The sequence below is a fragment of the Poecilia formosa genome, unplaced genomic scaffold (assembly GCF_000485575.1).
Source record: "Poecilia formosa unplaced genomic scaffold, Poecilia_formosa-5.1.2 Scaffold530, whole genome shotgun sequence".
Taxonomy (NCBI): Eukaryota; Metazoa; Chordata; class Actinopteri; order Cyprinodontiformes; family Poeciliidae; genus Poecilia; species Poecilia formosa.
In genome coordinates, this window is record NW_006800469.1 from 280,898 (window position 1) to 303,163 (window position 22,266).

The 22,266-nt window shown below is 40.0% G+C and overlaps 1 protein-coding gene and 3 long non-coding RNA genes across 4 annotated transcripts in view; 3 read left to right on the forward strand and 1 right to left on the reverse strand.

The window, feature by feature from the left end:
* LOC107834135 (uncharacterized) overlaps window positions 1-4,449 on the forward strand; it is a 12,524-nt gene extending 8,075 nt beyond the window's left edge. Inside the window, exon 3 of the long non-coding RNA XR_001659920.1 lies at window positions 4,249-4,449. This is a non-coding gene — a long non-coding RNA (uncharacterized LOC107834135). The remainder of the gene's footprint in view (window positions 1-4,248) is intronic.
* On the forward strand, window positions 358-2,320 carry LOC103129243 (uncharacterized). Its single transcript, XR_001659918.1, has 3 exons — window positions 358-677; window positions 1,025-1,217; window positions 1,323-2,320. It is a non-coding gene; the product is annotated as an uncharacterized LOC103129243 (long non-coding RNA).
* A 3,872-nt stretch (window positions 4,450-8,321) lies between the features above and the next one.
* LOC107834133 (uncharacterized) lies at window positions 8,322-11,905 on the reverse strand. Its single transcript, XM_016664918.1, has 3 exons — window positions 11,837-11,905; window positions 10,239-10,380; window positions 8,322-9,277 (listed from the first exon to the last, which is right to left on the reverse strand). Exons 1-3 carry the CDS (start codon window positions 11,903-11,905, stop codon window positions 8,322-8,324), a joined length of 1,167 nt encoding a protein of 388 aa, XP_016520404.1.
* A 6,215-nt stretch (window positions 11,906-18,120) lies between these two features.
* LOC107834137 (uncharacterized) overlaps window positions 18,121-22,266 on the forward strand; it is a 7,072-nt gene continuing 2,926 nt past the window's right edge. Inside the window, exons 1-2 of the long non-coding RNA XR_001659922.1 lie at window positions 18,121-18,229; window positions 19,446-19,451. This is a non-coding gene — a long non-coding RNA (uncharacterized LOC107834137). The remainder of the gene's footprint in view (window positions 18,230-19,445; window positions 19,452-22,266) is intronic.

Consider the following 22,266-nt stretch of genomic DNA (forward strand, 5'->3'; position numbering starts at 1 on the left):
ACCACTGGGCCTAGCAAGTTTTCTGGGGGAAATCCTGAATACAGAGTTAATTTACATGCAGCTCCAGTCAAATTAACTTCTAATCCAATTAAAACTTTATCCACTCAGTCATGTCATGTTTTGTTTCCACCTTAGCCTAACGGTTCATGAACCTCAACAGCTGCTGTGACAGATTTTGCTAGCATGCTGACTTTTTCTTATAGATTATGGAATATATTTTTTCATGCTGAAAAAACTGTAGTACAACATCCTCTTTTATTTTACATGAAGTAAATACAGTTTTGCACTTAGTCAGGTTTTTGTTTTGTTTGCTCAGCTTTGAAATGTTGTGAATAATGAGGTTATCTGTTGTGCAGGGCTGGTTTGTCCTTTTTTCTGTGCTTTTGTGGGAATGTTATGCAAACTCTTTATCTGCTGTACCCTTCCTGTCACAAACTGTGAAAAGTCGAAGTTATGTTGGTATGATTGATGTGTTTTGTGCAATGTTGCAGTGGAACAGAGTAACTGCTGGCAGTTGGATTCAGTTTCAAAAGCCCAGCCCTCTGCTTCCATGTTCCCTGACATCCATGGTGCCTCCAGCGTGGAGATGCTGGTTGGCAGCCAGAAGAGGAAGGCTAGGAAGTCCAGGATTACACACTTGGTGCGCACGGCTGATGGCAGTGTTTCTGCAGCTGAAGGTGAGTTCTCAGGTGCTTCATTTATGAATCGTTGTGCTTATGGTCTGGGATTTTAACTTTTAACTTGAGCAGCGAGAGGAAAGAAAATGGACTTGTGTTGTTGGGCTGAGGATTTTCTAGTCATTTAAATAATACTACAAAAGTCAGCATAAATACTCTTGGACTAATATACATGTTTGGGGCTTCACTATGATTGATATACTACACTATAAAGTAACATTTTGCTGTTTTAAGATACCCATTTCATACAGTATATTCTGCCTAAATCACCAAATAAGTGAAATGTGTGTTTTGCTAATTTTTTAGATATGTTCATATGAATTTTTATTTTATTTTATTTTTTACAGAAAACAAAGCTAGGGATCTAAAACAGGAACAGGATAAGAAGCCATTAAACCAACTGAATTTATGCAATGAAAAAAGGTGCTACATCAGTCCCACAGCAGAGGAGACTGGGCGGAACACCTTGCCACCAGAGCTACCTGCTTTCTTCAGCTTGGCAGCCCTTGCTGAGGTAGCAGCCATGGAAAATGTTCACAGGTAAAGAGCTTGGGCTTTCCTCATATATTGTTCAGTAGATGGATAACAACATGAGATGTCTTGGTGGGCTTGTGATGTTTGTCCTGTCTCATGTCCATATTTCAGAGGCCAGAGAAGCTTAGCTAAAAGCCAGAAGAAAGAACTTGCACAAACTCCGGTTCTCATATCCTGCGCTGATCAGTGAAGTTATCCTGCTGCTTCTGGAAGAAGATGACATGAACAATAGTAGTGAAGCTTTGCTTTTCTGAGAGGTCATTTGTTTGGACGGCTTGGACAAACTCCAGACTCTGATTTTGCTTGAATCTAATATATGGGGAAAGAAACCCTCTCCTCTTCTCCGGCTTGCCCCTCTGTTGGTGTCTCAGTGTTTCATCCTGAGCCTTTGTTAGGCTTCAGGGAGAATACTTTTCTCAAAGTATAGCTTTGTGTCTTCAATGGATGATGTACTTGACACTCAGTGAATTCCCTACAGTAAGTGGTGGTTAGTACAGTCCAGTTGTTGAGAAACAAGTAGAGTAGGTAAGGTGGACTTTCAGGTAGACTGTTTTCTCAAGCTCACTAGCTGCTTTGAGAAAAATAGTCATAAGAACATTTGAGCTGTTGATCTGTTGCCGAGCAGCAGGTCAACAGCTCCTGTGTTATGCAAACTAAAATCATCCCTTTGTCAATAGTTTTTAGATATAAAGGGGGCCATTTATATACTTCCATCACAGTTCCACATACATCACAACTTGAAGAGAGATGGGGTCTTAACTTTTAGAAGGAGCTTTATGAATTGCTTTCTTGGTTTTCAGTATCTCTGCTGTAGTGATCAGAAGATCCTCAGCTTGGGCAGAAAGGAGGATTTGAGGATTTGGTTCATCTGTCAGGAATTCTCAGTGATCCTCCAATTAATGCAAGCTCTCGCTGCTGTGTACCGCAGTGACACGGATCACTCCCAACAGCCACATGCACAAAAGATTCATCTACACTGATGTGTTCCATATGTATGGAAATGAAAACATCAACAATGGCACGTTTTGTGGCTGCAGTCACTATGTACTGTTTAGCACCGCCACCGAAAAGAAACACCATCTATATTTACACCTGATTAGTCTGTGCAACAAAACCAAGCTTTCCTCAGTTCATGGCTTCCTTTTTATAGGAAGCCATATACAACAGATTTGTTGTATATTGTTATAAGGAAGCCATTTTGAAGGTTATGTGTGACTGAAAAGACCTCACTTTTGAAATGGGGCTGTGAAAGTGCTTTTGACTTGCAGTCATGTTTATCTTGTTTTACCTGATGAATAGTTCCCGCACCTCTCTGAACACATTTGTATGTGGACAAGCTTCTTTGCCTCCAGCTTCATCCCAAAATAACTTTTAACCAGGGTAAATGATCGTGACAGACTTCCTTTAAAGCTGTGGTATGTTACTCTTGTAAAAAATATGTTTTTTTTACATATTTGTTAAAACTGTCATTATGTTGTGACAGTATGATATGAGACAAGTAATCTGTGAAAAAAATGAGTTCCTCTGCCTCCTCCCAGTACAAACTACACAAATACACAGCTCAGTCAGAAACAACCAATCAGAGCCAGGAGGAGGGTCTTAGTGCTGTCAAACACTCTAATATATGCGCTGCACTCACCCCCTCTCGTCTTGCTTTCTACAATGTTTCAGATTGTCCCTATCAGACCACCTATGATGGCAGATGGAACGGTTAGGTTAGTTGTTTCTTCGCCATTAGCACCATGAGCAGCACGTACATGTGGTTGACTGACATCGCTAAGACCTTCCTCCTGGCTCTGATTGGTTGTTTCTGGTTGGGAGTGTTGCATTTCTTCAGACAGCAACAGCAGCTCAGGGAGAAGGCGGAGAAGATCAATCTTTTCACTGACTCATAGTATACTGTCAGGACATACTGACAGTTTTAGCAAATATTTTAAAAACTGTTTTTTATATATAAAAACATAGCCCAGTTTTAACAACTACTTGCTCAGTTCATTTTGGTGATATACTAATTTAGTGACCTAGTATGTATCAATGAGCATTTTATATTTATGAGAAGATTTTTTAGTTTAAGCAAAGTTTATGTCAACTAATGTTGGACTGAATGTTAAGAGAAATGCAAATCCCCTACATCTGAACTAGAGTTCATAATAGCAGAGGACTTTGCTATTGCTTATGTTTCTGTTCAGTGTACCTGAAAGTCAGGTGCCTGTTTTTAAAGCCGGCTTCTCAGAACTAAAATCTAGCCTTAACCCTCCCACCTGCACGCTGTTTGCCACCACAAAGCCGTGAAGCAGATTTATCATCTTGGTTTTAGCATATTTAAACAGTAGAATGCAGTTTTCTCACCACTTGAGAAAAATATTTTAATTTCTTGTCTGCATAATTTCCACAGAGCATTCATTGCTTGTGTATTCAGTCTCAAACTGCACTAATTTGAAATAAAAATGATGAAATTTAAATTGCACATGGAAGAGTAAAGCAATGCCCCCACTAGCCACAGGGCTCTTCTACCATAGTTGTGTCTTCGACGTACTGAATCAAGCTGGCTGTAGTTTCCACATGAAAAAACAGCAGTCTGCACTGTGAAGCAAGTTTTAATGGCCTTTTAAAGCAACTTCAGGTTCAGTTCATGATTTTGTCTTATTACCTGTGTCATCTGTATGCTTGAAACCTTCCTTACTCCAAAGCATCAGAAATCCACCAATCAGTGCACATAACAGGGAAAATTAATGAAATAGACAGTAGTATAGAACCATCATCCAGCTTTGACAGAAACAATTTTAAGTTTGCTCTTTTCTATTAATAGTTTTTTTCAGGGCCTAATTCAGGGGTCTGCAACATATTGCTCCTGAGCTGCATTTGGCACTTTGGACATTCCAAAATGGCTTCATAACTTTGGGTAAAGTTATATATAGATTTTGCAGTTGAAGGTTATGTTAACTGGTCTCTCCAAATTGCTCTTAGTGTGGGTGTGGATGGTTGTTTATCCTATGTGTGTCTATGTTGCCCAGTGAGGGACTGGAGACCTGTCCAGGCNTGTTTTTATATATAACCAAATCTCATCATTTCTCAAGGTCATTTACGATGAGTGGTTCTGGTCGGGTCCTGAAACTGGTTAACGGACATGGGTGGTGAACAGAGACAGAAATGAATGAACTCCAACAGTGAACAAGATCCTAAGATGCTTAAACTCCTCCACTTGGGTCAGGACAATCTTCCCTGACCCAAATCAGGCACTCTATACCCTTTTCCAGCTCAAGACCATGGCACTGATAGGTAGGTACTGATCCTCCTCCCGGCCGCTTCACTCCGGCCAGACTCCATGTGTTTTGGCAAGCACCAGATGCTTGCCACGGAGCACCAACTCCAGGCCCGGCTCCAAGGTGGTGCCCTGGTGACCTGCGTCCAGGTGAGGGGACACTGATTGTGCTCTTCATAAAGGGTCTTTGGGCTGCTCTTTGTCTGGTTCATCACCTCTAGCATTGGGTGACCCTATAAGGGGTATGAAACCCCTGACAGCATAACTCCTAGAGTCACTTCAGCACTCAAACCCTTTCATCACGATAAGGTGGCAGCCTATGGAGGTGAAGAGAAAATAGGAAATATATTTTTTAAATACAAAATTGCCTAAAAAATAATAAGATGGGTCAAAATGAATTAAAAATGAGCGTACCTCATTGTTCCAGTCTACTAAAAATAATTTTACACTGATTTCGAGTAATTGGGTGAAAGTTTAGTGAGAACTCCTGCTCGGGTTCTCACTAAAACCAGGAACATAGATCACATAACACCAGTATTAAAGTCCCTACACTGAATCCCTTGTAGCTCATAGACTAGAATAGAAAAATACTGTTGTTAGTTTATAAATCACTGAATGGTTTAGTACCACAATACATTAAAGATCTGCTGTTGTATCAACCTTCCAGGCCCCTCAGGTCTTCGGTTCTGGTTCTGGTCTGGTCTGCTCTGCATCCAGAACCAGAACCAAACAAGGAGAAGCAGCATTCAGCTTCCATGCACCACAAATTTGGAACAAACGTACAGAAAACTGTAAAACAGCTGAAACACTGAGTGCCTTTAAATCTCGACTAAAAACCCACCTGTTTAGAGTTGTATTTGAAACATAATCAATTACGAATTTAATGACAGTTCTTAACTTAATGTTTTGATTGTTGCATGATTGTGTTTTCATGTTTTTATTATGTAAAGCACTTTGAAATGCCTTGGTGCTGAAATGTGCTGTTCAAATAAAATTGGATTGATTGATTGATTGATGACCTAGAAGCGAATATAAAAATACCTACAAATTATAAAAAGGACTCAAATTGAATATAAATGACTGTGCCTCATCTATACAGACTGGTAGAATTATTTCAAAGTGATTTTGAGTCATTAGGTCACATGACCTGGAAGCTATTGAATAAAAACCCTCAATTTTGGTGAAAAAAATTCCTAAAAAATGGAAAATTATTTAAAATGGAAAACAAATGACTGTGCCTCATCTATAGAGACTAGTGGAACAATTTCAAAGTGATTTTGAATCAATAGGTCACATGACCTGGAAGCTATTGAAGAAAAACCCTCATTTTTGACAAAAAAAATTAATAAAAAAATGGAAAATGGCTAAAAATGGAAATCAAATGTCTGTGCCTCATCCAAAGAGACTACTATAATTATTTCAAAGTGATTTTGAGTCATTAGGTCACATGACCTGGAAGCTATTTAAGAAAACATTATATTATTTAATATTAAAATTATTGAAAATATTGAATTTAAAATTTTATAGATGCTATTTTGGCTCATGTAAAAGCCTGAATTAGCACTGACAATTAGTTAGTTGGTTACAATTCAAGGCATTTATTAACGTTTCTTTGACAGGAATGTTTGGTTCGGTAATTTGTTGATAGTCCTTAAGTGAACCTTCGGGCGCTGCGGCTGGGAGCGGTGGAGAACCGCTGGCCGACAGTAGCGTTCATAAATCGGATCAACCTTGAGCTAAACGCCGCTTACTCCCCGGAGCTCGAATATCGAATATCCAGCTTGAAACTAACTTCACTGCGGTCATTAGCGGTAGCATCTCCCGGAAAACTACGACTTTACTAAGACTGCCTGTCTCGGTCTCACCTAAGACAGCATACAAACAAAACCCGGAAAGTCGCCATCCATCAGTTATCTTAAAAGATTCTAGACTTGGCGCAAGTGGTATTTCTTTTTGAAATAAAACACGGGAAAATTGGGTGTGGGACATCCAAGAGAAGGAGAAGGGGGGAGGGACTAGGAGGTAGCGAGAACTAATATGCCAGCATTACATGGTGTAAGATTAACAACGGCCCAAACCCGTGGAGAATGTTGGAGGGATAGGTGCCAACACTGAAAAGTATGAGGGAAAAGAAAAACAACTGAGACATGGGCCAACATTGAGAGAAAGGCTGGGACATGGGCGAGCTGAAGGGGCAGAGAACGCTGGGACATGGGCCAGCTGCAGGGGCAGAGAACGCTGGGACATGGGCCAGCTGCAGGGGCAGAGAACGCTGGGACATGGGCCGGCTGCAGGGGCAGAGAACGCTGGGACATGGGCCGGCTGCAGGGGCAGGAGACGCTGGGACATGGGCCAGCTGCAGGGGCAGGAGACGCTGGGACATGGGCCAGCAGCAGGGACAGAGGAAAAGGAGTAGCAGTGGAGAAAGAAGGAAAAAGTCAAGAGGGGAAGTAAACAATAATGAAAGAAATAAAAAAAAACTCACTACACTTAGGATGCGGTAAAAGGAGTGTGCTTGTGGTGAGACCTGTAGGAGGCAGCGTGGAGGCGCAAGTAGGAAAATGGGACAAATCACTAGATAAGAATGCTTGCTTTAAGTAAGAAAAGACCAACCACCACCAGCAAAATCCGCAGTGCTCACCTAGGCACTGAGGGAGTGTTGGGCTGACAGAACAGTATCTTATATCCGTCTTATATCTGGACGGATATAAGAGGAGAAAGCTGACGACGACCACCGGCCGAGCTGCTGGAGAGATGACGTTGGAATGCCTTGCGCTGCAGCGGATGTAGCTGCACCTATCCTGAATGAGTGGCCCGAGAATTGGCAGGGAGGGATGCCACATGCGGCTAAAAGAAGCATCAGGTGTTTGAGGAACCAGGAGGCGGACATGACGAATCCTTCCGGGGTTAGGAAGAGAGGTTCGGGGGCGAACTTTAGTTTATGTCTTAAGAGAGCGAACTTGAACATGGCCAGATAAGGGCAGAACGGACCATTATTACGGGCCACGATGATGATACAGGCGCCTTTAGATTTAGAGTGCTTAAGAGATAAACTGAAGAAGTCGGCGTGGAAACTAAGATCGGAAACCGCCAGATCCCGAGAAGAATTGAAGATGTTGTTAGGAGACGTGAACTCCCCCAAACGGAGACCATAAAAAGCTAGAAGAAAGGTGCTCGAAAGGAGGCTCTTAAGATAGGGGGAATAGGAACTGCGACTGAGGGTATTGAGTAGACTGAGGGGATAGGAAAGGTAACCGGTTTCCTGGAATCAGGAGTAGTGGGGCGAGTATTATGAATACCCTTCAGAAGAAGCTTGATAACCTGGTTCGAAAACAAACTACGAGTAGGGGAAGGCTGGTGGAACAGAGAGAAAAAGTTAATTCCGGCAACTAAACTGCGAATATACGATGGTGACAGATTAAGTTAATCAAAACAATGGGTGATGAATGCTGCGACGGTGCTAACTAGAACTTGGAAAAGGGGAGTCCCGTGAAAAGAACAGAATTTGGCAAACTTGTGCCAGGCAAAAGTGTAAGATTTGAACGTGGATGGGGCGAGCCCGCCTGAGAGGTAGCGTTTAGCTGACTGAAGCAGAGGTAGGAGAGATGGGGAGATTAATTCAGTGCGAGGTCCTCAAAGGGGGAAACAGGCGTTGGGAAGAGGTCGGCTGTAGGACAGAGCCGACGGAATATCTGAAATTGGAAACGAGACAGAGCATCGGCAAGGGTATTAGAACGACCAGGAACGTGACTTGCAGAAAGCATGAAGTTGTTAATCACGGACTGCCACGTAATACGTCGCAAAAACGGCATAATTGATTTGGAGGAGGATCGGCCTTTGTTAATGGCTTAGACGACTGCGGCATTATCACAGAGGGCTACGATGTGCCTGCGTTTCCAGCGCTTCCCCCAAAGGCAGCAAGCTACGGCAACGGGGATGATTTCATAGAACGCGGAAGACTCGGACTGAGGAAACGAAGAGGGCCAGTTTTCAGCAAACCAGCTGCCCTGGAAAAAACCCACGAAACCCGCGGACGGGGTAGCATCGGTAAAAAACTGAATGGAGTCTGATGTGTGAATAACGTCGTCGTAGAAAAAAGAGATGCCATTCCACGAGTTGAGCAAAGAGGACCAGAACGCAAGATCGGAGCGGCAGCCGTCATCTAAAACGACCTGATCCTGTAAACCGGGAACTGAATTAGCTAGGTCGAGCAGCCTAGAAATGAAGGAGCGCCCTTGGGGGATTATGCGCATGGCAAAGTTAAGATGCCTGAGAAGAGAGAGAAGCTCACGCTTGGAAACAGCCAGGGAGGAAAGGTGACTTTGGGAGATGTCGCGGATGCGATCCAGTTTGTCAGCTGGCAACGAAGCTACCATTTTGACGGAGTCTAAGGTGATGCCGAGAAATTGCAGCTCAGTAGACGGACCAACGGTCTTTTCCTCGGAGAGAGGGACGCCGATGCGGCTAAAAAGATTCTTCAGATTAGATAGAGAGTGAGAAGAGGAAGAGGGTGGATCAACGAGCAAAAAATCGTCGAGAAGATGAAGCACGGAGGGAAGTTTGATGACGTTCAACAGAATCCAGCAGAGCGCTTCAGATAACGCATTGAAGATGCTGGGGCTACTCCTACACCCGAAGGTCAGACGCACAAAGAAATAGAAGTTAGCGTCCCATTTTGCGTCCAGAAGATGCCACTGAGAAGGATGCACAGGCATGACTTTGAAAGCGTCGGTGATGTCAGCTTTGGCCAGCCACGCGCCAGTACCGGCCAATTTAATTAGTGCTATGGCGTGGTCTACTGTCGCTTAACAGAGAGAAAAAGGCGGCTTTGGAATGAGACTATTAATACTGAAGTGGGAGCCAGTATGGGGAGCGGAAAGATCTAAAATTAAGCGTTTCTTCCCTGAATATTTTCGGATCGCGACTCCCAAAGGGTTGACGCGAAAGAGAGGGAAGGTGGGGGAAACACAAGGACCGATGACATAGCCCTTTGAGACTTCTTTTTATAATAACTGACCCACAGCATTTGGATCGTGCAGTGCTGATTGCAAGTTTGGGATGACCAGAGAAGAAGCGGGGAACTGGGGTAAACCTATAAGGAAACCTTGAGAGATGCCGGTGATCAGAAAATTAACAAATGTACGATCGGGGTGGTGGATTAACAGAAGGCTAATTCGGGGACGTTTATGGGGGTAGAGAGAAAGCGAGAAACTAATTCCTGAAACGTTGACTGCTGCTTCTGGGGAAGGTGCAGCGGGGGCAGACGGATTTGGGGTGGGCGTCTTTGCAGAAGCTACATATATGAAGAAAAGCACAGTTAGGAAAAGAGCAGACGCTTTCATTAAAGTTATTACAGATAGGCATGTTGTTAAATGCTTGAACCTGTCTGCCTCGACAGTCAAGCGGGACAGCTTTCAGGAGCGGTTGCGGAGGGAAGGTAACGGAAGGTCCGGTCTTGAAAGGGAGAGAGGGGCAAAAGGCGCTCTGATGACCCGGTACGCCGCATAGGTGTCAGGAAGCGGCTTGAGTGAGCATTACGAGAATTTCCATTTCTAAAATGGACCAATTGAGAATCTGACCTGAGCGGGAAAGAACAGCAGTGGCTTTAGTGGCAAAAGCTTTATGATATTGGTAAAAAAGGGACCGGCCGTATTGTAAATGAAGATCAGTGATCAAAGCCAGGTTAGAGTTCAATTCGATTCTGCGGTTGGGATAAACAGAACAAATGACGTCCCTGAATACGCTAAAGGCTGCCACGAACTGACCGAAGGGCAGATCCTTTGCCAGATGGGGATCGGAAGATTTGATGATGGCGGAAAATTGCTCCGATGAAGCTATGCTGTGATCAACGGCAGGGGATGGCAGAAGGAGGATAGAGGCTAAATTGACGTATTGACCTTGAAGAATCTTAGAGCGGAGACGAGGGGAAATGTTTGAATACTGCGGTGTATATGCGGAGCCTGTTACAGGGAGAAAGGTCGGTGAGGGGTGAGTGAGGGGGGGGAAGGACCGGGATCCCGACGAAAAGCGAACGGGGAACCGGGAGGATTATCAGACTCAAAGTCAGACATTAGGTTGCGTACCAACTTGAACGCAGCTGGGAAGCGTCTGACGGCTTGGGTGTGGATCCTTTTATGCAGAGCCTGATTGCTGATTGAACATGCAGGGTGAGGTCCAGCACTGAGGACGGGGATGAGCATGACATCGATGGGTGAACGGAGGGGGCGGAGTCTTCCAGCCTGAACTTCCGCTATAGCTCCATTCCTCCCACTGTCACATTTTCTTTTAGTCTCAGAAAAATCGCAATCAGGCTATAAAAAAAATAGCTCNGAGATGACAGATAAATGCAACATAATTAGTAAAATCTATTTTTTCTTTGATTAGATTATTATCATTATGTATCACTCATCTTTTGGCACAAGTTTTTTTATGATTATTTTACAACCTAAAAATGGAAATAAAATTGTGGTTATTTAAGAATCACAACAAATGTCAAAATATATATTTATTGAAAAAAGTAGGTGGTCTTTTTTCAAAGTATCATGCAAAATTTTAAACACATTTTATTTATCTGGACTGATGGCAAAAATGGCTTCTTGGATTATAAAGGTTGAATTCGCCTGACATAGAATAGAGAAGCTCTTTCGCAGTCCTACTATGATAAGTAAATATTTAACACTTTAATAAAGTATTAAGGCAATACATAAAAAAAAACTTAAATATAAACATTTAAATCCTTCTGAATAGTACTAATGAATAAAATTAACTTGTGCCTTATACTCATAACAAGTGACACATTTAGGAATAATAAATATAGCTTTAGCTGTACAATAGTTCATTAATTTCATGCATCCATTTTTTTGCATTGTTTCTTTTATGCTAAATTGTTTTTCAGCTCTATTTCATTTTGTTTTATTTTATTATTTATTATGTCAGTCCAACTCTGTTTGTTTTAAATGTACAGTAAGTGCTGAGGTGATCAAGTCAGTCTTATTATACCAGTAAACATCATCCTTACGGTTTGGGTTAGTTTTACCCAATCTACTGAAGAAACCTGCTTCATAGTGTAGGCTTGCGTTTAAGTCTCAGATCCAGTGTTTGCTTAGTCTGATTTGTTTCATAGTATAAGAAAGCTAGCTAGAGCTAGTGGAGGCAAGGCATTTAGCTGATTCCTGTTGTTGTTGCTCAGAGTATATATGCATATATATATTTCTGTATATATCAACAATACTCGATAAGAGTCATTTCATTCCAAAGTCCCTGTTTTTATTTCAGCAATGCAGGTTGTTGTCTTCCCAGATTTGCTGGAATCTTCACAAGCTCATTGATGAACAGAAAAAAAAAACTTGTCTGCAGTTTTTACCATGACCAACAGCCACACCTCGTTCCCCTGGAGCTCTTTGTTCCTCTGTGTGTAGTCCAATACTTCCATGACCACATTCTAGATAAAATTCTACTGCAATTTAGATAGATTATGTTTGTTTTTTTTTGTATTTTATTTAATATTGTTCCTTTTTTATTAAAAAAATGAGGCTTTTCATTGTTCACAAGTGTGTGAACAATGGATGCACTTGTACTTATCTGGTGGATAAACAATACGCTAGTCCTGTTAGCCCTGCAGCTGGTGTATGTCCTAAAGATGCTTTTTGCTATGGAATGTCACACAAAATGGGTTTTAGAAACCTGGAATTGCTCATTTGGGTTTAAAATACAACAGAGTAGCACAATAGACTACAGAGAACCAAACTACAGTCTGTCATAATTTTAATAAGAATCGGTATATGGAAATGTATATCTTCAGGTGTAAGAAACTTCCATCATTGAAACAGAATTGAAAAACACATGTGCTTTTGTTTTGTCGAAAATAAGGAGTCCCTGCGCCTGTGTCCACATCAACCCTCAACACCCTACCTTCTTAAAGGAATATACCTCCTTACAGCAAGTGAGTTTATTGACATTTGCCAAAGAAAATGAATGGTATGGTTCGAAGGGAAATCCTGTTGGAGGAAATATAAATCATGCTAGCGTAACTGTTGCACTGGATTTTTTAGATGTTTAAATCTTCAGGTAACATTATCAGTACAATTCATTGTAATTATCTAATAAAATTGTGTTTGTTTTTGAATTCAGAGTTTGACTCAACCTCAACACAAGGAATATAAAGTATTTGCACCTTATGACCCAAACCAAAATTATCATGGTCGTTAAACAAAAAAATAAATAAATATATTTCATCCACTCACAGTAGTTTGGGAATTCCTCCATGTACCTAAACATCCAGTAAAAACTGCACATCTACAGATTAGCCCTTCATCCTCTTGACTTTTCTATTTAAAAATGCTTCTTTAAGGTTCAAAATTCTTATATTAGTTACAAAGATTAACTATAATACCCCTTTGTGCTAGTACTGTCTTCTTGAATGTAATCATTTTCTACCTATATTTTTCTAATTCAGCCTTGATTGTACCGTAGGTATGCTATGACGGTATACTGTTGCTTCTGTGCATATTTTGTTCTAACAATTAATGTAAGGACAGCTGCTGCACTGTTAATTCAGTGGAAGTGCGATGAGTTTGCCCAAACGACTTCTTGGAGCAAGTGAGCATCCATGAAACTGACAACTATTGACTGTTGCATTGAGTTTTGGGGTAATCTTTCTCCGGTTCGAAAGTAGGGACAATCCTGCAAAGCAGAATATTTTTGTGCGAGTTTTAGCTTATTTATAGCTCTTCAAAGTTTAGTCAAACTTCAAACAGAAAAAAAAGCATTATATGTATTAGCTTATACATAATCATGTATGAGATCATTCATCCTTAACTAGAATGTAGATTACGCCTTCCTTATTTTTAATCTAAGTTTGCAATGATAGTTTTCAATGCCTACCTAACTGATAAGTTGTATAACAATTGACATTATTAACCATGTGCTTGCCATACATTATGTAAAAAATGTTCTTCATGATGTGCTATTTTGATTGTTAAAGCCCAATTTCTTTAGTGCTGCCTTGCCTTACTGTATTCCCATTGTATTGTGGGATCCCCCTTCTCCTTATCAAGCCCACATTGCTGTCAGAACACTGTTTGATGACACAACTATTGCTTGTACAACACCTATTAAAATAACTTCTGTTAAACCTGTCTGTGTGTGTGTGAGAGATAAATTTTATCTATGCATGTCAGTTTTATTTGATTTTGTTTTGGTAACTCCTGGTTAAGGCTGAAGTATGTAACTTACATAAAAAAGGTCTTTTACAGATTTCTTAAAACTATCACTGTGTCATAATATGAGACGGATAATCTGAAAATGTTCAGATTTTTCAGATTATCAGAAAGAGCAGATGCTGTTATCAACAGAGTTATGGAGCTCCATCAGAGGGTCAATCTCCCTCATGTATACTGTCACACATAAAACAGGTGTGTATGTGTAACATACATACCTGGTATGTCACACATACAGTAAAGTTCTAGACTAAAAAGTCTAGAGCTCTAGTAAATTTTCTGAGCTGTGCCTAAGAAGTCTACAGCTCAGAAAAGAAGGGATAAGTTAAAAGGCTCAGGCAGACACAATCCTAGCCTGTTTGGATCCCTTGTTGAACCGCCTTTCCTGCACCACCATACCCCCTCCCCCTCCACAAAGTTGTTGATGTGGGTGGGAGATCTGGGGGATTGGGATGAGGATGGTTTGCATTAAGCACTATTGACATTCAGTTCCTCTGGTTGTAAGAGCAGGGGCACGAGGGGTATTTGAGGCTCAGGGGACGGGATGGAGGTGCGCTTAAGCCGTCCCCCACAAGATGCTATCCTTGCCCACATCAGATATGGGCAAGATATGGGTTTCTGATATGGGCAGTTGCCTCAGGTGATGAAGGGACATCACAGTTGTCTAAGCCAGATAACCTATTTTAATAATCCCTCAGTTTTACTGCATTCCAGAGAGATGATTCTACTTTTAAACCCTGGTTTGAAAGGGTAATAGGGGTGGAGGGAACTCATCAGGGCCAGGTAGACTTCCTGGAAAAATCAGTTTACGAAATTAAAGGAGGTATCTTGTATCTGAAGTGTGAAGCTTCAGGTACAAAGTTATGGAGCTGGAAAATTCAATTACCTGGGTCGGTCATATGTTTTTTCACAAGACACTCGGTAGAATCAGCAGCTATTTTGTTTGGCCTTCCTATGAAAAGTGTCAGTTCACTTTCAGGTAAATGATTCAGTGAATGGCAGCTACAACCGCTGCCAATCATTGGAGCACCTTTTGAAAGGCACCTTTTGTGGGCTCATTAGAAAGGAGATCTACTTTTCATCATTGGTAATATTCAAACATTACTAATATCTGAGGCCTTTGTACTCAGATCTATTGCTATCTGACATGTTGCTAACTCATACCTGCCAAGTCTCCCATTTTGGCTGGGAAACTACCATATTTTACCTGTCTTGGCATGCTCCCATATTAGCATTTTCCTGTAAATTTCTTGTATTAGAATAATTACGTCGCAACCCTGCCTCCTGCAGCTTTTCTCTAGAGTAGGAATACCTAGAGAAATTCTCACAGATTGTGGGACAAACTTTTTGTCCAAATTATTGCAACAGGTTTACATGTTGCTATAGGAATTAAGGGACTTTTCACCCCCATTTAGACGGGCTTGTGGAATTGTAGGAGCTATTTCTCTATTTTCAATCAAATCTTAGAATTTGGATTATTTAGTTTATTTTTATTTGCTTATTTTCAAATTGATTTATAATTAGAATTTTTGTTTAATACTAGTTATTTAGAATACATTTTTTGGTTACTAATTCACTTAATTAGTTAATTTCAGTTTTGGACATTGGTGTTTCACAGTATAAATACTTAAGTTTTAGGTAGCTCATGCACATGGGTGGTCAAATTGGTCATATAGTTTTTTACCATTTAGTCACTTCAGTTAGTCATCAATCATCAGTTGCCAGTCATCAGTCTACCAGTCAGTCAATCAGTCAGAGAACAGGAGCAGGAATCAGAGCAGGAGAAGCAGCAGAATCCTGTGATTGCCTGAATATGGAATAAAGCAACAAAGAACTGAATTTTAATTTTTTAATTTTTTTTTATCTTTTTGGACTGCGTAAGCCAGAAACCCATGGTGCATCAGGTGACTATTTGAGTTGGATTCACCTTTTGTTTTGATCACCTTTAAGTTTTAAGTTTTTTTTATTTTTGAATTTCAGTTTTGGACAAACAGTCACAACACGAATAATATAACCACTCTCAAAAATATGCTGCACAAGTTTTGTTTCTGACACAAGTTACCTGTTTATTGCTTGTCAGGAGGTTCCACAAGTTTCTCACACTTCGAACTATCTATGGCCGCCAAGTGAGACACCCACTAGATCTGCAGTAGGACTGCAGATAAGACCCAAAGTCTGAGGATGAAAACACTGAAGCATTTTAGGCAATATGAGAGCGATATTTCCTGCAATCGCCCTCTCTGAGAGAGAGAGAGCAGGAAATGGCATTATTTGCACAACATAAAAGCAACCCAACAACATAAGACCTGATATGAAGGCCAGAGACAAAAGGTTCCGTTACTGCTTCCCACCAGCTATAACAAGCTTAGAATGCTTAGCTCAATACTTAGAATGTGATTACAGTAACTAGAACACACAATAAGACCAGAGGTAAGGTTCTGCTACGAGAGTAGTGAAATGTATTGGTGTATTAATAACCACAGACCAGAAAATAAGTTTAAACTGGCTTATTTATTTAAAAAGAAAGGAAATAACAATATTACAAACAGTTGACATACATTTAACACAAAATTCAATCAAAAATAGTTTCCCTGTTTCTTTCAGAATATTTTGTTTAATCCCTGTTTGGAAATTTAAACCTAATTAAAGGAGTATTAAAGGGGGTATTAAAAGGTCAGGTATTAAATTTTTATTCAACCTAGGTTATTTAATTTCCAGTTAATACTGCTAATCCACTTTGATTTACAGTGTTTTGTCTTTTAAGTCTATTTGAGTTACTTTGTNGGGGTGGGGCCAAGGGGCGGCCCACTTGGCCGCGTTTCCACCAGCCAAGTGGGCCGGTGGAAACGCGGTCACTCCGAAACAGAGCCGAGCCGGGTTGTTGAAGTAGAGCCGGTGGAAAAGGGGCATTAGTTTGCTAATGCCTTGAACAGGTGTTCTGAACACCGGCACTGCCTTAAAGGCCTGGTTTAATATCCAACAAAGCATATAAGTTTGCTTAGCTTTGTTCTATACTGAATGAAGTAATATACATTTGGCGGCTGTACACGGTGTGTCGTGTTGAGGGGGGCACGCTTCACCCCAAACCAACACCAGTTCATCAGTTACATCCAATTTTTTTTTAACATAGAACAACATAAATGTGCTACTTTAGCTTTCAGTTTCAATGAATAAAATTATCTCACAAATAACATTCCTCGCAGGAAATAAAATACACCTTTTAACTCACCAAGTCCAGTTATCTAACATATAACACAGTGTCCCGAACGCAGTATAATATGGAAAAACAACTCCTCCAAAAATGAAAAAACTAAACAAACAAACAAACAAAAAACCTTTTAGACAGCTCTCATATTTTTCCTCTTTTTCACAGTACAACTCGGTTAGCTTCTTCGTTTTTTCTGCTTCTTCTCGTGCCAAACAACTTGGTTGGCTGGAGCTAGTCACATGGGCTACACAGCAACGTGACCCTTTCTTCAGAATAAGAGATTTTCCTCCCACTTAACCATCCTAACTCCTGACAAAATAAAACTGTTTTATACTTTAAAAACAAAAAATAAAAATAAATAAATACAAATTACATATTATAACATGAAGTACGTCATTCCTGTTTAAGCCTATTTATTTATTGTCTATTTATCCATATTATAGCTATTTTTATGAAAATGCTTATATTTAGTGAGGACTATGTTAACCAGGGTTACACCGACAAAATGTTATGGACCATCAACACTTGTTAAAATGTCAACAAGACATTTCATGTCTACATGTTGGAAGTTTCACAATCAATAGGAACTTGTGAATCATGATTCACAGTGTGTGCAGTGAAGGATGAGTGCAGGTGACTAAAAAAACTATTTCAATTTAAAACAACTAATTGTATAAAATATACTCAGCCCTATAAAGCTTGTGTGTGTCTTTGTGTGAGTTTCAATCAAAATGATTGTAGGGTTGTATGTGTTTATGCAACACATTCTCACTCCCAACTCGTCACATATTGACGTCAGTATCGGACGCTTAGGGAACGGTACAGCATTCAATGAGAGAACTGTTGAGATGCTTTACCAAGGCCGAGAAAGAGTCACATGCTGTTAGACAAAGGACCCATAGTAAAGAGTTACATTTTTGATTCTGTTAGACACTAAAGCATATTTCTAACGAGAAACAGAAACTTATCAGGCCACAGAGACATGGTGTGATTTCAGGGAGTGCCTTCAGTCCATATAATCAGCTACCCTCCTCCTTCTCCTCAGACGCTGCACAGACTTTTTTAGAAACTCTTCTCGGATGTAATGGTAAAGCGTCTCCTTTCAGCGCTGAAAGTTAATAAAATAAGTAAAGTCTGAAAGCTTTTCTGGCCTGATTTTATGCTCCGTGTGTCAATACAAATTATGATTCATCGATTGAGATTCTCGTTCTCAACAGAACCCTTCGCGTCATATATTGACGTGAAGGGGGTACCCTCGGCGTCAACATGTGACGCCGAGGGTACCTGCCCAAGCGTCAATATGTGACGAGTTGGGAGTGAGAATGTGTTGGTTTATGAGATTTTTGATCAATCCGTTTGTTTGGAGCCACCTAGTGGTGTGATGAGTGACTGCATGCAACGGGTCCGTCAGGCTCTCTCGCGGCTTCCCCCACCAGAATTCTGAGGAGCGCTGGTGGAGGTAGGTGCGAGAGAGACAGCTCTTCACTTCTTTTTTTATAGGGTCATATTTTTCTAGTTCAACAATTAACGAAGTACTGTAAGAATATTTAACATCTACAAATATAATTTGTAAAGTTTTTCTCGTGGTTGGGCTGGAAAAATGTGACCCTATGAGTGGGAGCTGCGCCGGTTGGTGTTCCTGGCTGACCACTCAGTCACGACGGTAGGGACGGCTGTGTCTTTTATTTTTCAGCCTCTCGGACCACTTNACCACAGACCAGAAAATAAGTTTAAACTGGCTTATTTATTTAAAAAGAAAGGAAATAACAATATTACAAACAGTTGACATACATTTAACACAAAATTCAATCAAAAATAGTTTCCCTGTTTCTTTCAGAATATTTTGTTTAATCCCTGTTTGGAAATTTAAACCTAATGTCAGGTATTAAAGGAATATTAAAGGGGGTATTAAAAGGTCAGGTATTAAATTTTTATTCAACCTAGGTTATTTAATTTCCAGTTAATACTGCTAATCCACTTTGATTTACAGTGTTTTGTCTTTTAAGTCTATTTGAGTTACTTTGTTTGTTTTTTTCAAGAGGTTAAGTTTTTTAATTTCCTGTTTTAATCATTTATTATTTCTATTTTAAACCCCACAGAATTGTTTAAATTTCTGTGGTTTGAAGAAAAAAATAAAAAATACAACAGAAAACAATTCAGCAAAAGACCTGTGCTTCAAATGTAATGTCTTTTCTCTCTGATTATCCTGAAGGATTAATCCTGTTTCTCTGACTCCACTGTTCATTCAGCAGCAAGCATGGGCAGTCCATCCATCAACTGTGTGGTCTACAAGAATTACATACAGCATTCACACTGGAAAAAAAACAAAACAAAACAAAAAAAAAAAACACACACACACACACACACACACACACACACAAACACGTTGAGCATATCTCATTAAGTAAAAGTTGTATTGTGTTTCTATGGAACTTTTCCAGAGGATCAGTTCGGACATTAGATGCAAATAAGAGCAAAGAAAATTGTTTCAAAAAGGACGGGTTTTTTTAATACTAACTATTAGAAATATTTATAAGATATTTAAGGAAAGAGTACTAATATATTTTATTTCTAATATAAGTTCAATGTAAACACTTTCGGAATACTTAAAATAACATCAAAATGATTTACTGTAGCATAAAAAAGCAAAAGAAAAATCAGATGTAAACGTTCGTAAACGTATATAACGTTGTTCCAGTTTAGTAAAAGTANATTAAAGGGGGTATTAAAAGGTCAGGTATTAAATTTTTATTCAACCTAGGTTATTTAATTTCCAGTTAATACTGCTAATCCACTTTGATTTACAGTGTTTTGTCTTTTAAGTCTATTTGAGTTACTTTGTATTTTTTTTAAGAGGTTAAGTTTTTTAATTTCTTGTTTTAATCATTTATTATTTCTATTTTAAACCCCACAGAATTGTTTAAATTTCTGTGGTTTGAAGAAAAATAAAATAAAATAAAATACAACAGAAAACAATTCAGCAAAAGACATGTGCTTCAAATGTAATGTCTTTTTCTCTGATTATCCTGAAGGATTAATCCTGTTTCTCTGACTCCACTGTTCATTCAGCAGCAAGCATGGGCAGTCCATCCATCCATCCATCCATCCATCCATCCATCCATCCATCCATCCATTTTCTATACACCCTAGTCCCTTAGTGGGGTTGTGAAGGTTGCTGGTGCCTATCTCTAGCTAACGTTCCGGGCGAGAGGCGGGGTACACCCTGGACAGGTCGCCAGTCTGTTGCAGGGCTCAGGTCATACCAGTTTGGATGATGCATAACGTCCAGCAGAGGGCGTAGCTCCTGCTAGACGGCAGTTAAAAGGTGCCTTGGGTTACAGCTCGCCATCTTGTTTCTCACTCAGAGAATCCAACTCGGCAATCGACTCGGAATTTCCCGGTCAAATTTTCCAGCAGAACCTTAAAGCAGGGCCGGCCCAGGGCCCTAAGCGAAATGTGGTTTTGGGGCCCTCTAGTTCTGCTAACAACGTGGACTGGCTGCAATCAGAAGACCGATCATTAAATCATTCACTCACCTATAAACTTATTGCATCTCTGGCAATGCTGTTTACATTAAATACATGTATAATATAGGATACATTTATTGCCAACCGGTTTATCAAAAAGTTGATTTCTGGGCATCAATTTCCTTAATTTTGGGGGATTGTGATTGGCCAATAATTACATGTGAAGCCCATCTTATCCCCTAATCTTATCTTCGTCAGCAAAGGTTTAAAATTCAGTTTCTGTCCTCTTCTGCTCTACAGTGAGAGGTTTGACTGACAGACCGGCCCACCAGATCAGGTCTGAATGTTTACAGTTAACAATATTCACCCCACTATTGTAACTCAGTGACTTTCTTGCTATAGTTAGCAACATTTCAAAGAAAAAAAATTAATATCAGCCAAAATCAAAATCGGCAGGTCAGGCTTTTATAAGATCGGTAACCAGGGGATTGGCCAGAAAACTGCAATCGGTGCAGCCCTACACACATATTCATGACATTCTTTGTTTAAATACATTTCTCTTAAGCGTAGCTCCAATAGCTAAAAATTTAATTTACACCAGGTGAGTCTTTCTCCCCTGAGAATGTGGACCGGTACTGGTAAGGTACTGGACTGATTCTGAGTCTTCAAATGATTTTAACAGAAGTTTCCCATAACTTAGAAGTTGATGTAAAATAATGTTTGTTTTAGCCACAAAATGATTATGCTCAGCAGCAAACAACATATCCCCACCTACAGCATAGAGTAGCTCATCAATGTAGCAGCTATGTAGCTTGACGTAAAAACATTTTGCTAGACAATGTCAGACATTGCGAAGTTTTAATTATTATCAGACGTTATCAAACACGGTGTTTTAAAGCCAAAATACCTCAGAAATATACAGAGCAAAACATAAGAATAATGTCATTTAAAGTTTAAGCTTCACACAAACACAAAGACCCTATCATAAATGTTTGGCTGTTGAACTGGACCGTTGGTGGTCGACCGCGGTAAAGCTAGCCGGCTCTGACTCCAGCCGGCCCAGTACACAATATACAAGTGCACGACATTATGGTACACCCATTTACGTGCTGCTTTCACAATAAAAGCGCACATCCGGTCCAAGTTTGAACTACTCAAATCCAGCCGCAGCATTTGCAAACAGAAAATAATATATAAATGCTGAGAAACTAATACAAAAATCCTACCACTTCTGGGTGACAGAGAGACACCTCTAGAACAGAACCAGAAAGTGGCAACCAGATCTGATGTGTAATTTCAAAATAAAACACTATCAAAAGTCATTTTTTTTATCTTTTTCCACTAAATTGCCGTGCTCATTGCTGAGAAACTCTCTGTTTCTAAAGACTGCTACCACTTCTAGGTGACAGACACCTCTAGAACAGAACCAGAAAGTGGCAACTAGATCTGATGTATAATTAGAAAAATCTGTATATAAATAAGATGATTGAGTGAGGCAACTCTTTACATTTTCTACTTATTTTTGTATATAAAAGTAAAAACGTATTGTTTAAAAAGGATTTAATTTTGAAATTATAGATCATATGTGTTTGATATTTTCTGGTTCTGTTCTAGAGGTGTCCCTCTGTCACCCAGAAGTGGTAGGATTCATTGGAAACAGAAAGTTTTTCAGCAATGAGCACGGCAAATTAGTGGGAAAAAAGTAAAAATTTGATTGTTCATTAGGTTTTTATTGTTGAAATAACACATCAGATCTGGTTGCCACTTTCTGGTTCTGTTCTAGAGGTGTCCCTCTGTCACCCAGAAGTGGTAGCAGTCTTTGGAAACAGAGAGTTTCTCAGCAATGGCCACGGCAACTTAGGTGGAACAGATCTAAAGTACTACTTTAATGGTCTTTTAT

Coding starts and splice junctions, on each gene's coding strand:
- LOC107834133 (XM_016664918.1), bottom strand. CDS start 11,905: ATGGAAGTATTGGACTACACACAGAGGAACAAAGAGCTCCAGGGGAAC. Junction 10,381..11,836: donor AGGTGTGGCTGTTGGTCATG/GTAAAAACTGCA, acceptor CTCCGCTCTAAG/ATTCTTCAAGGTCAATACGT. Junction 9,278..10,238: donor GGCAAAGGATCTGCCCTTCG/GTCAGTTCGTGG, acceptor CTCTCTGTTAAG/CGACAGTAGACCACGCCATA.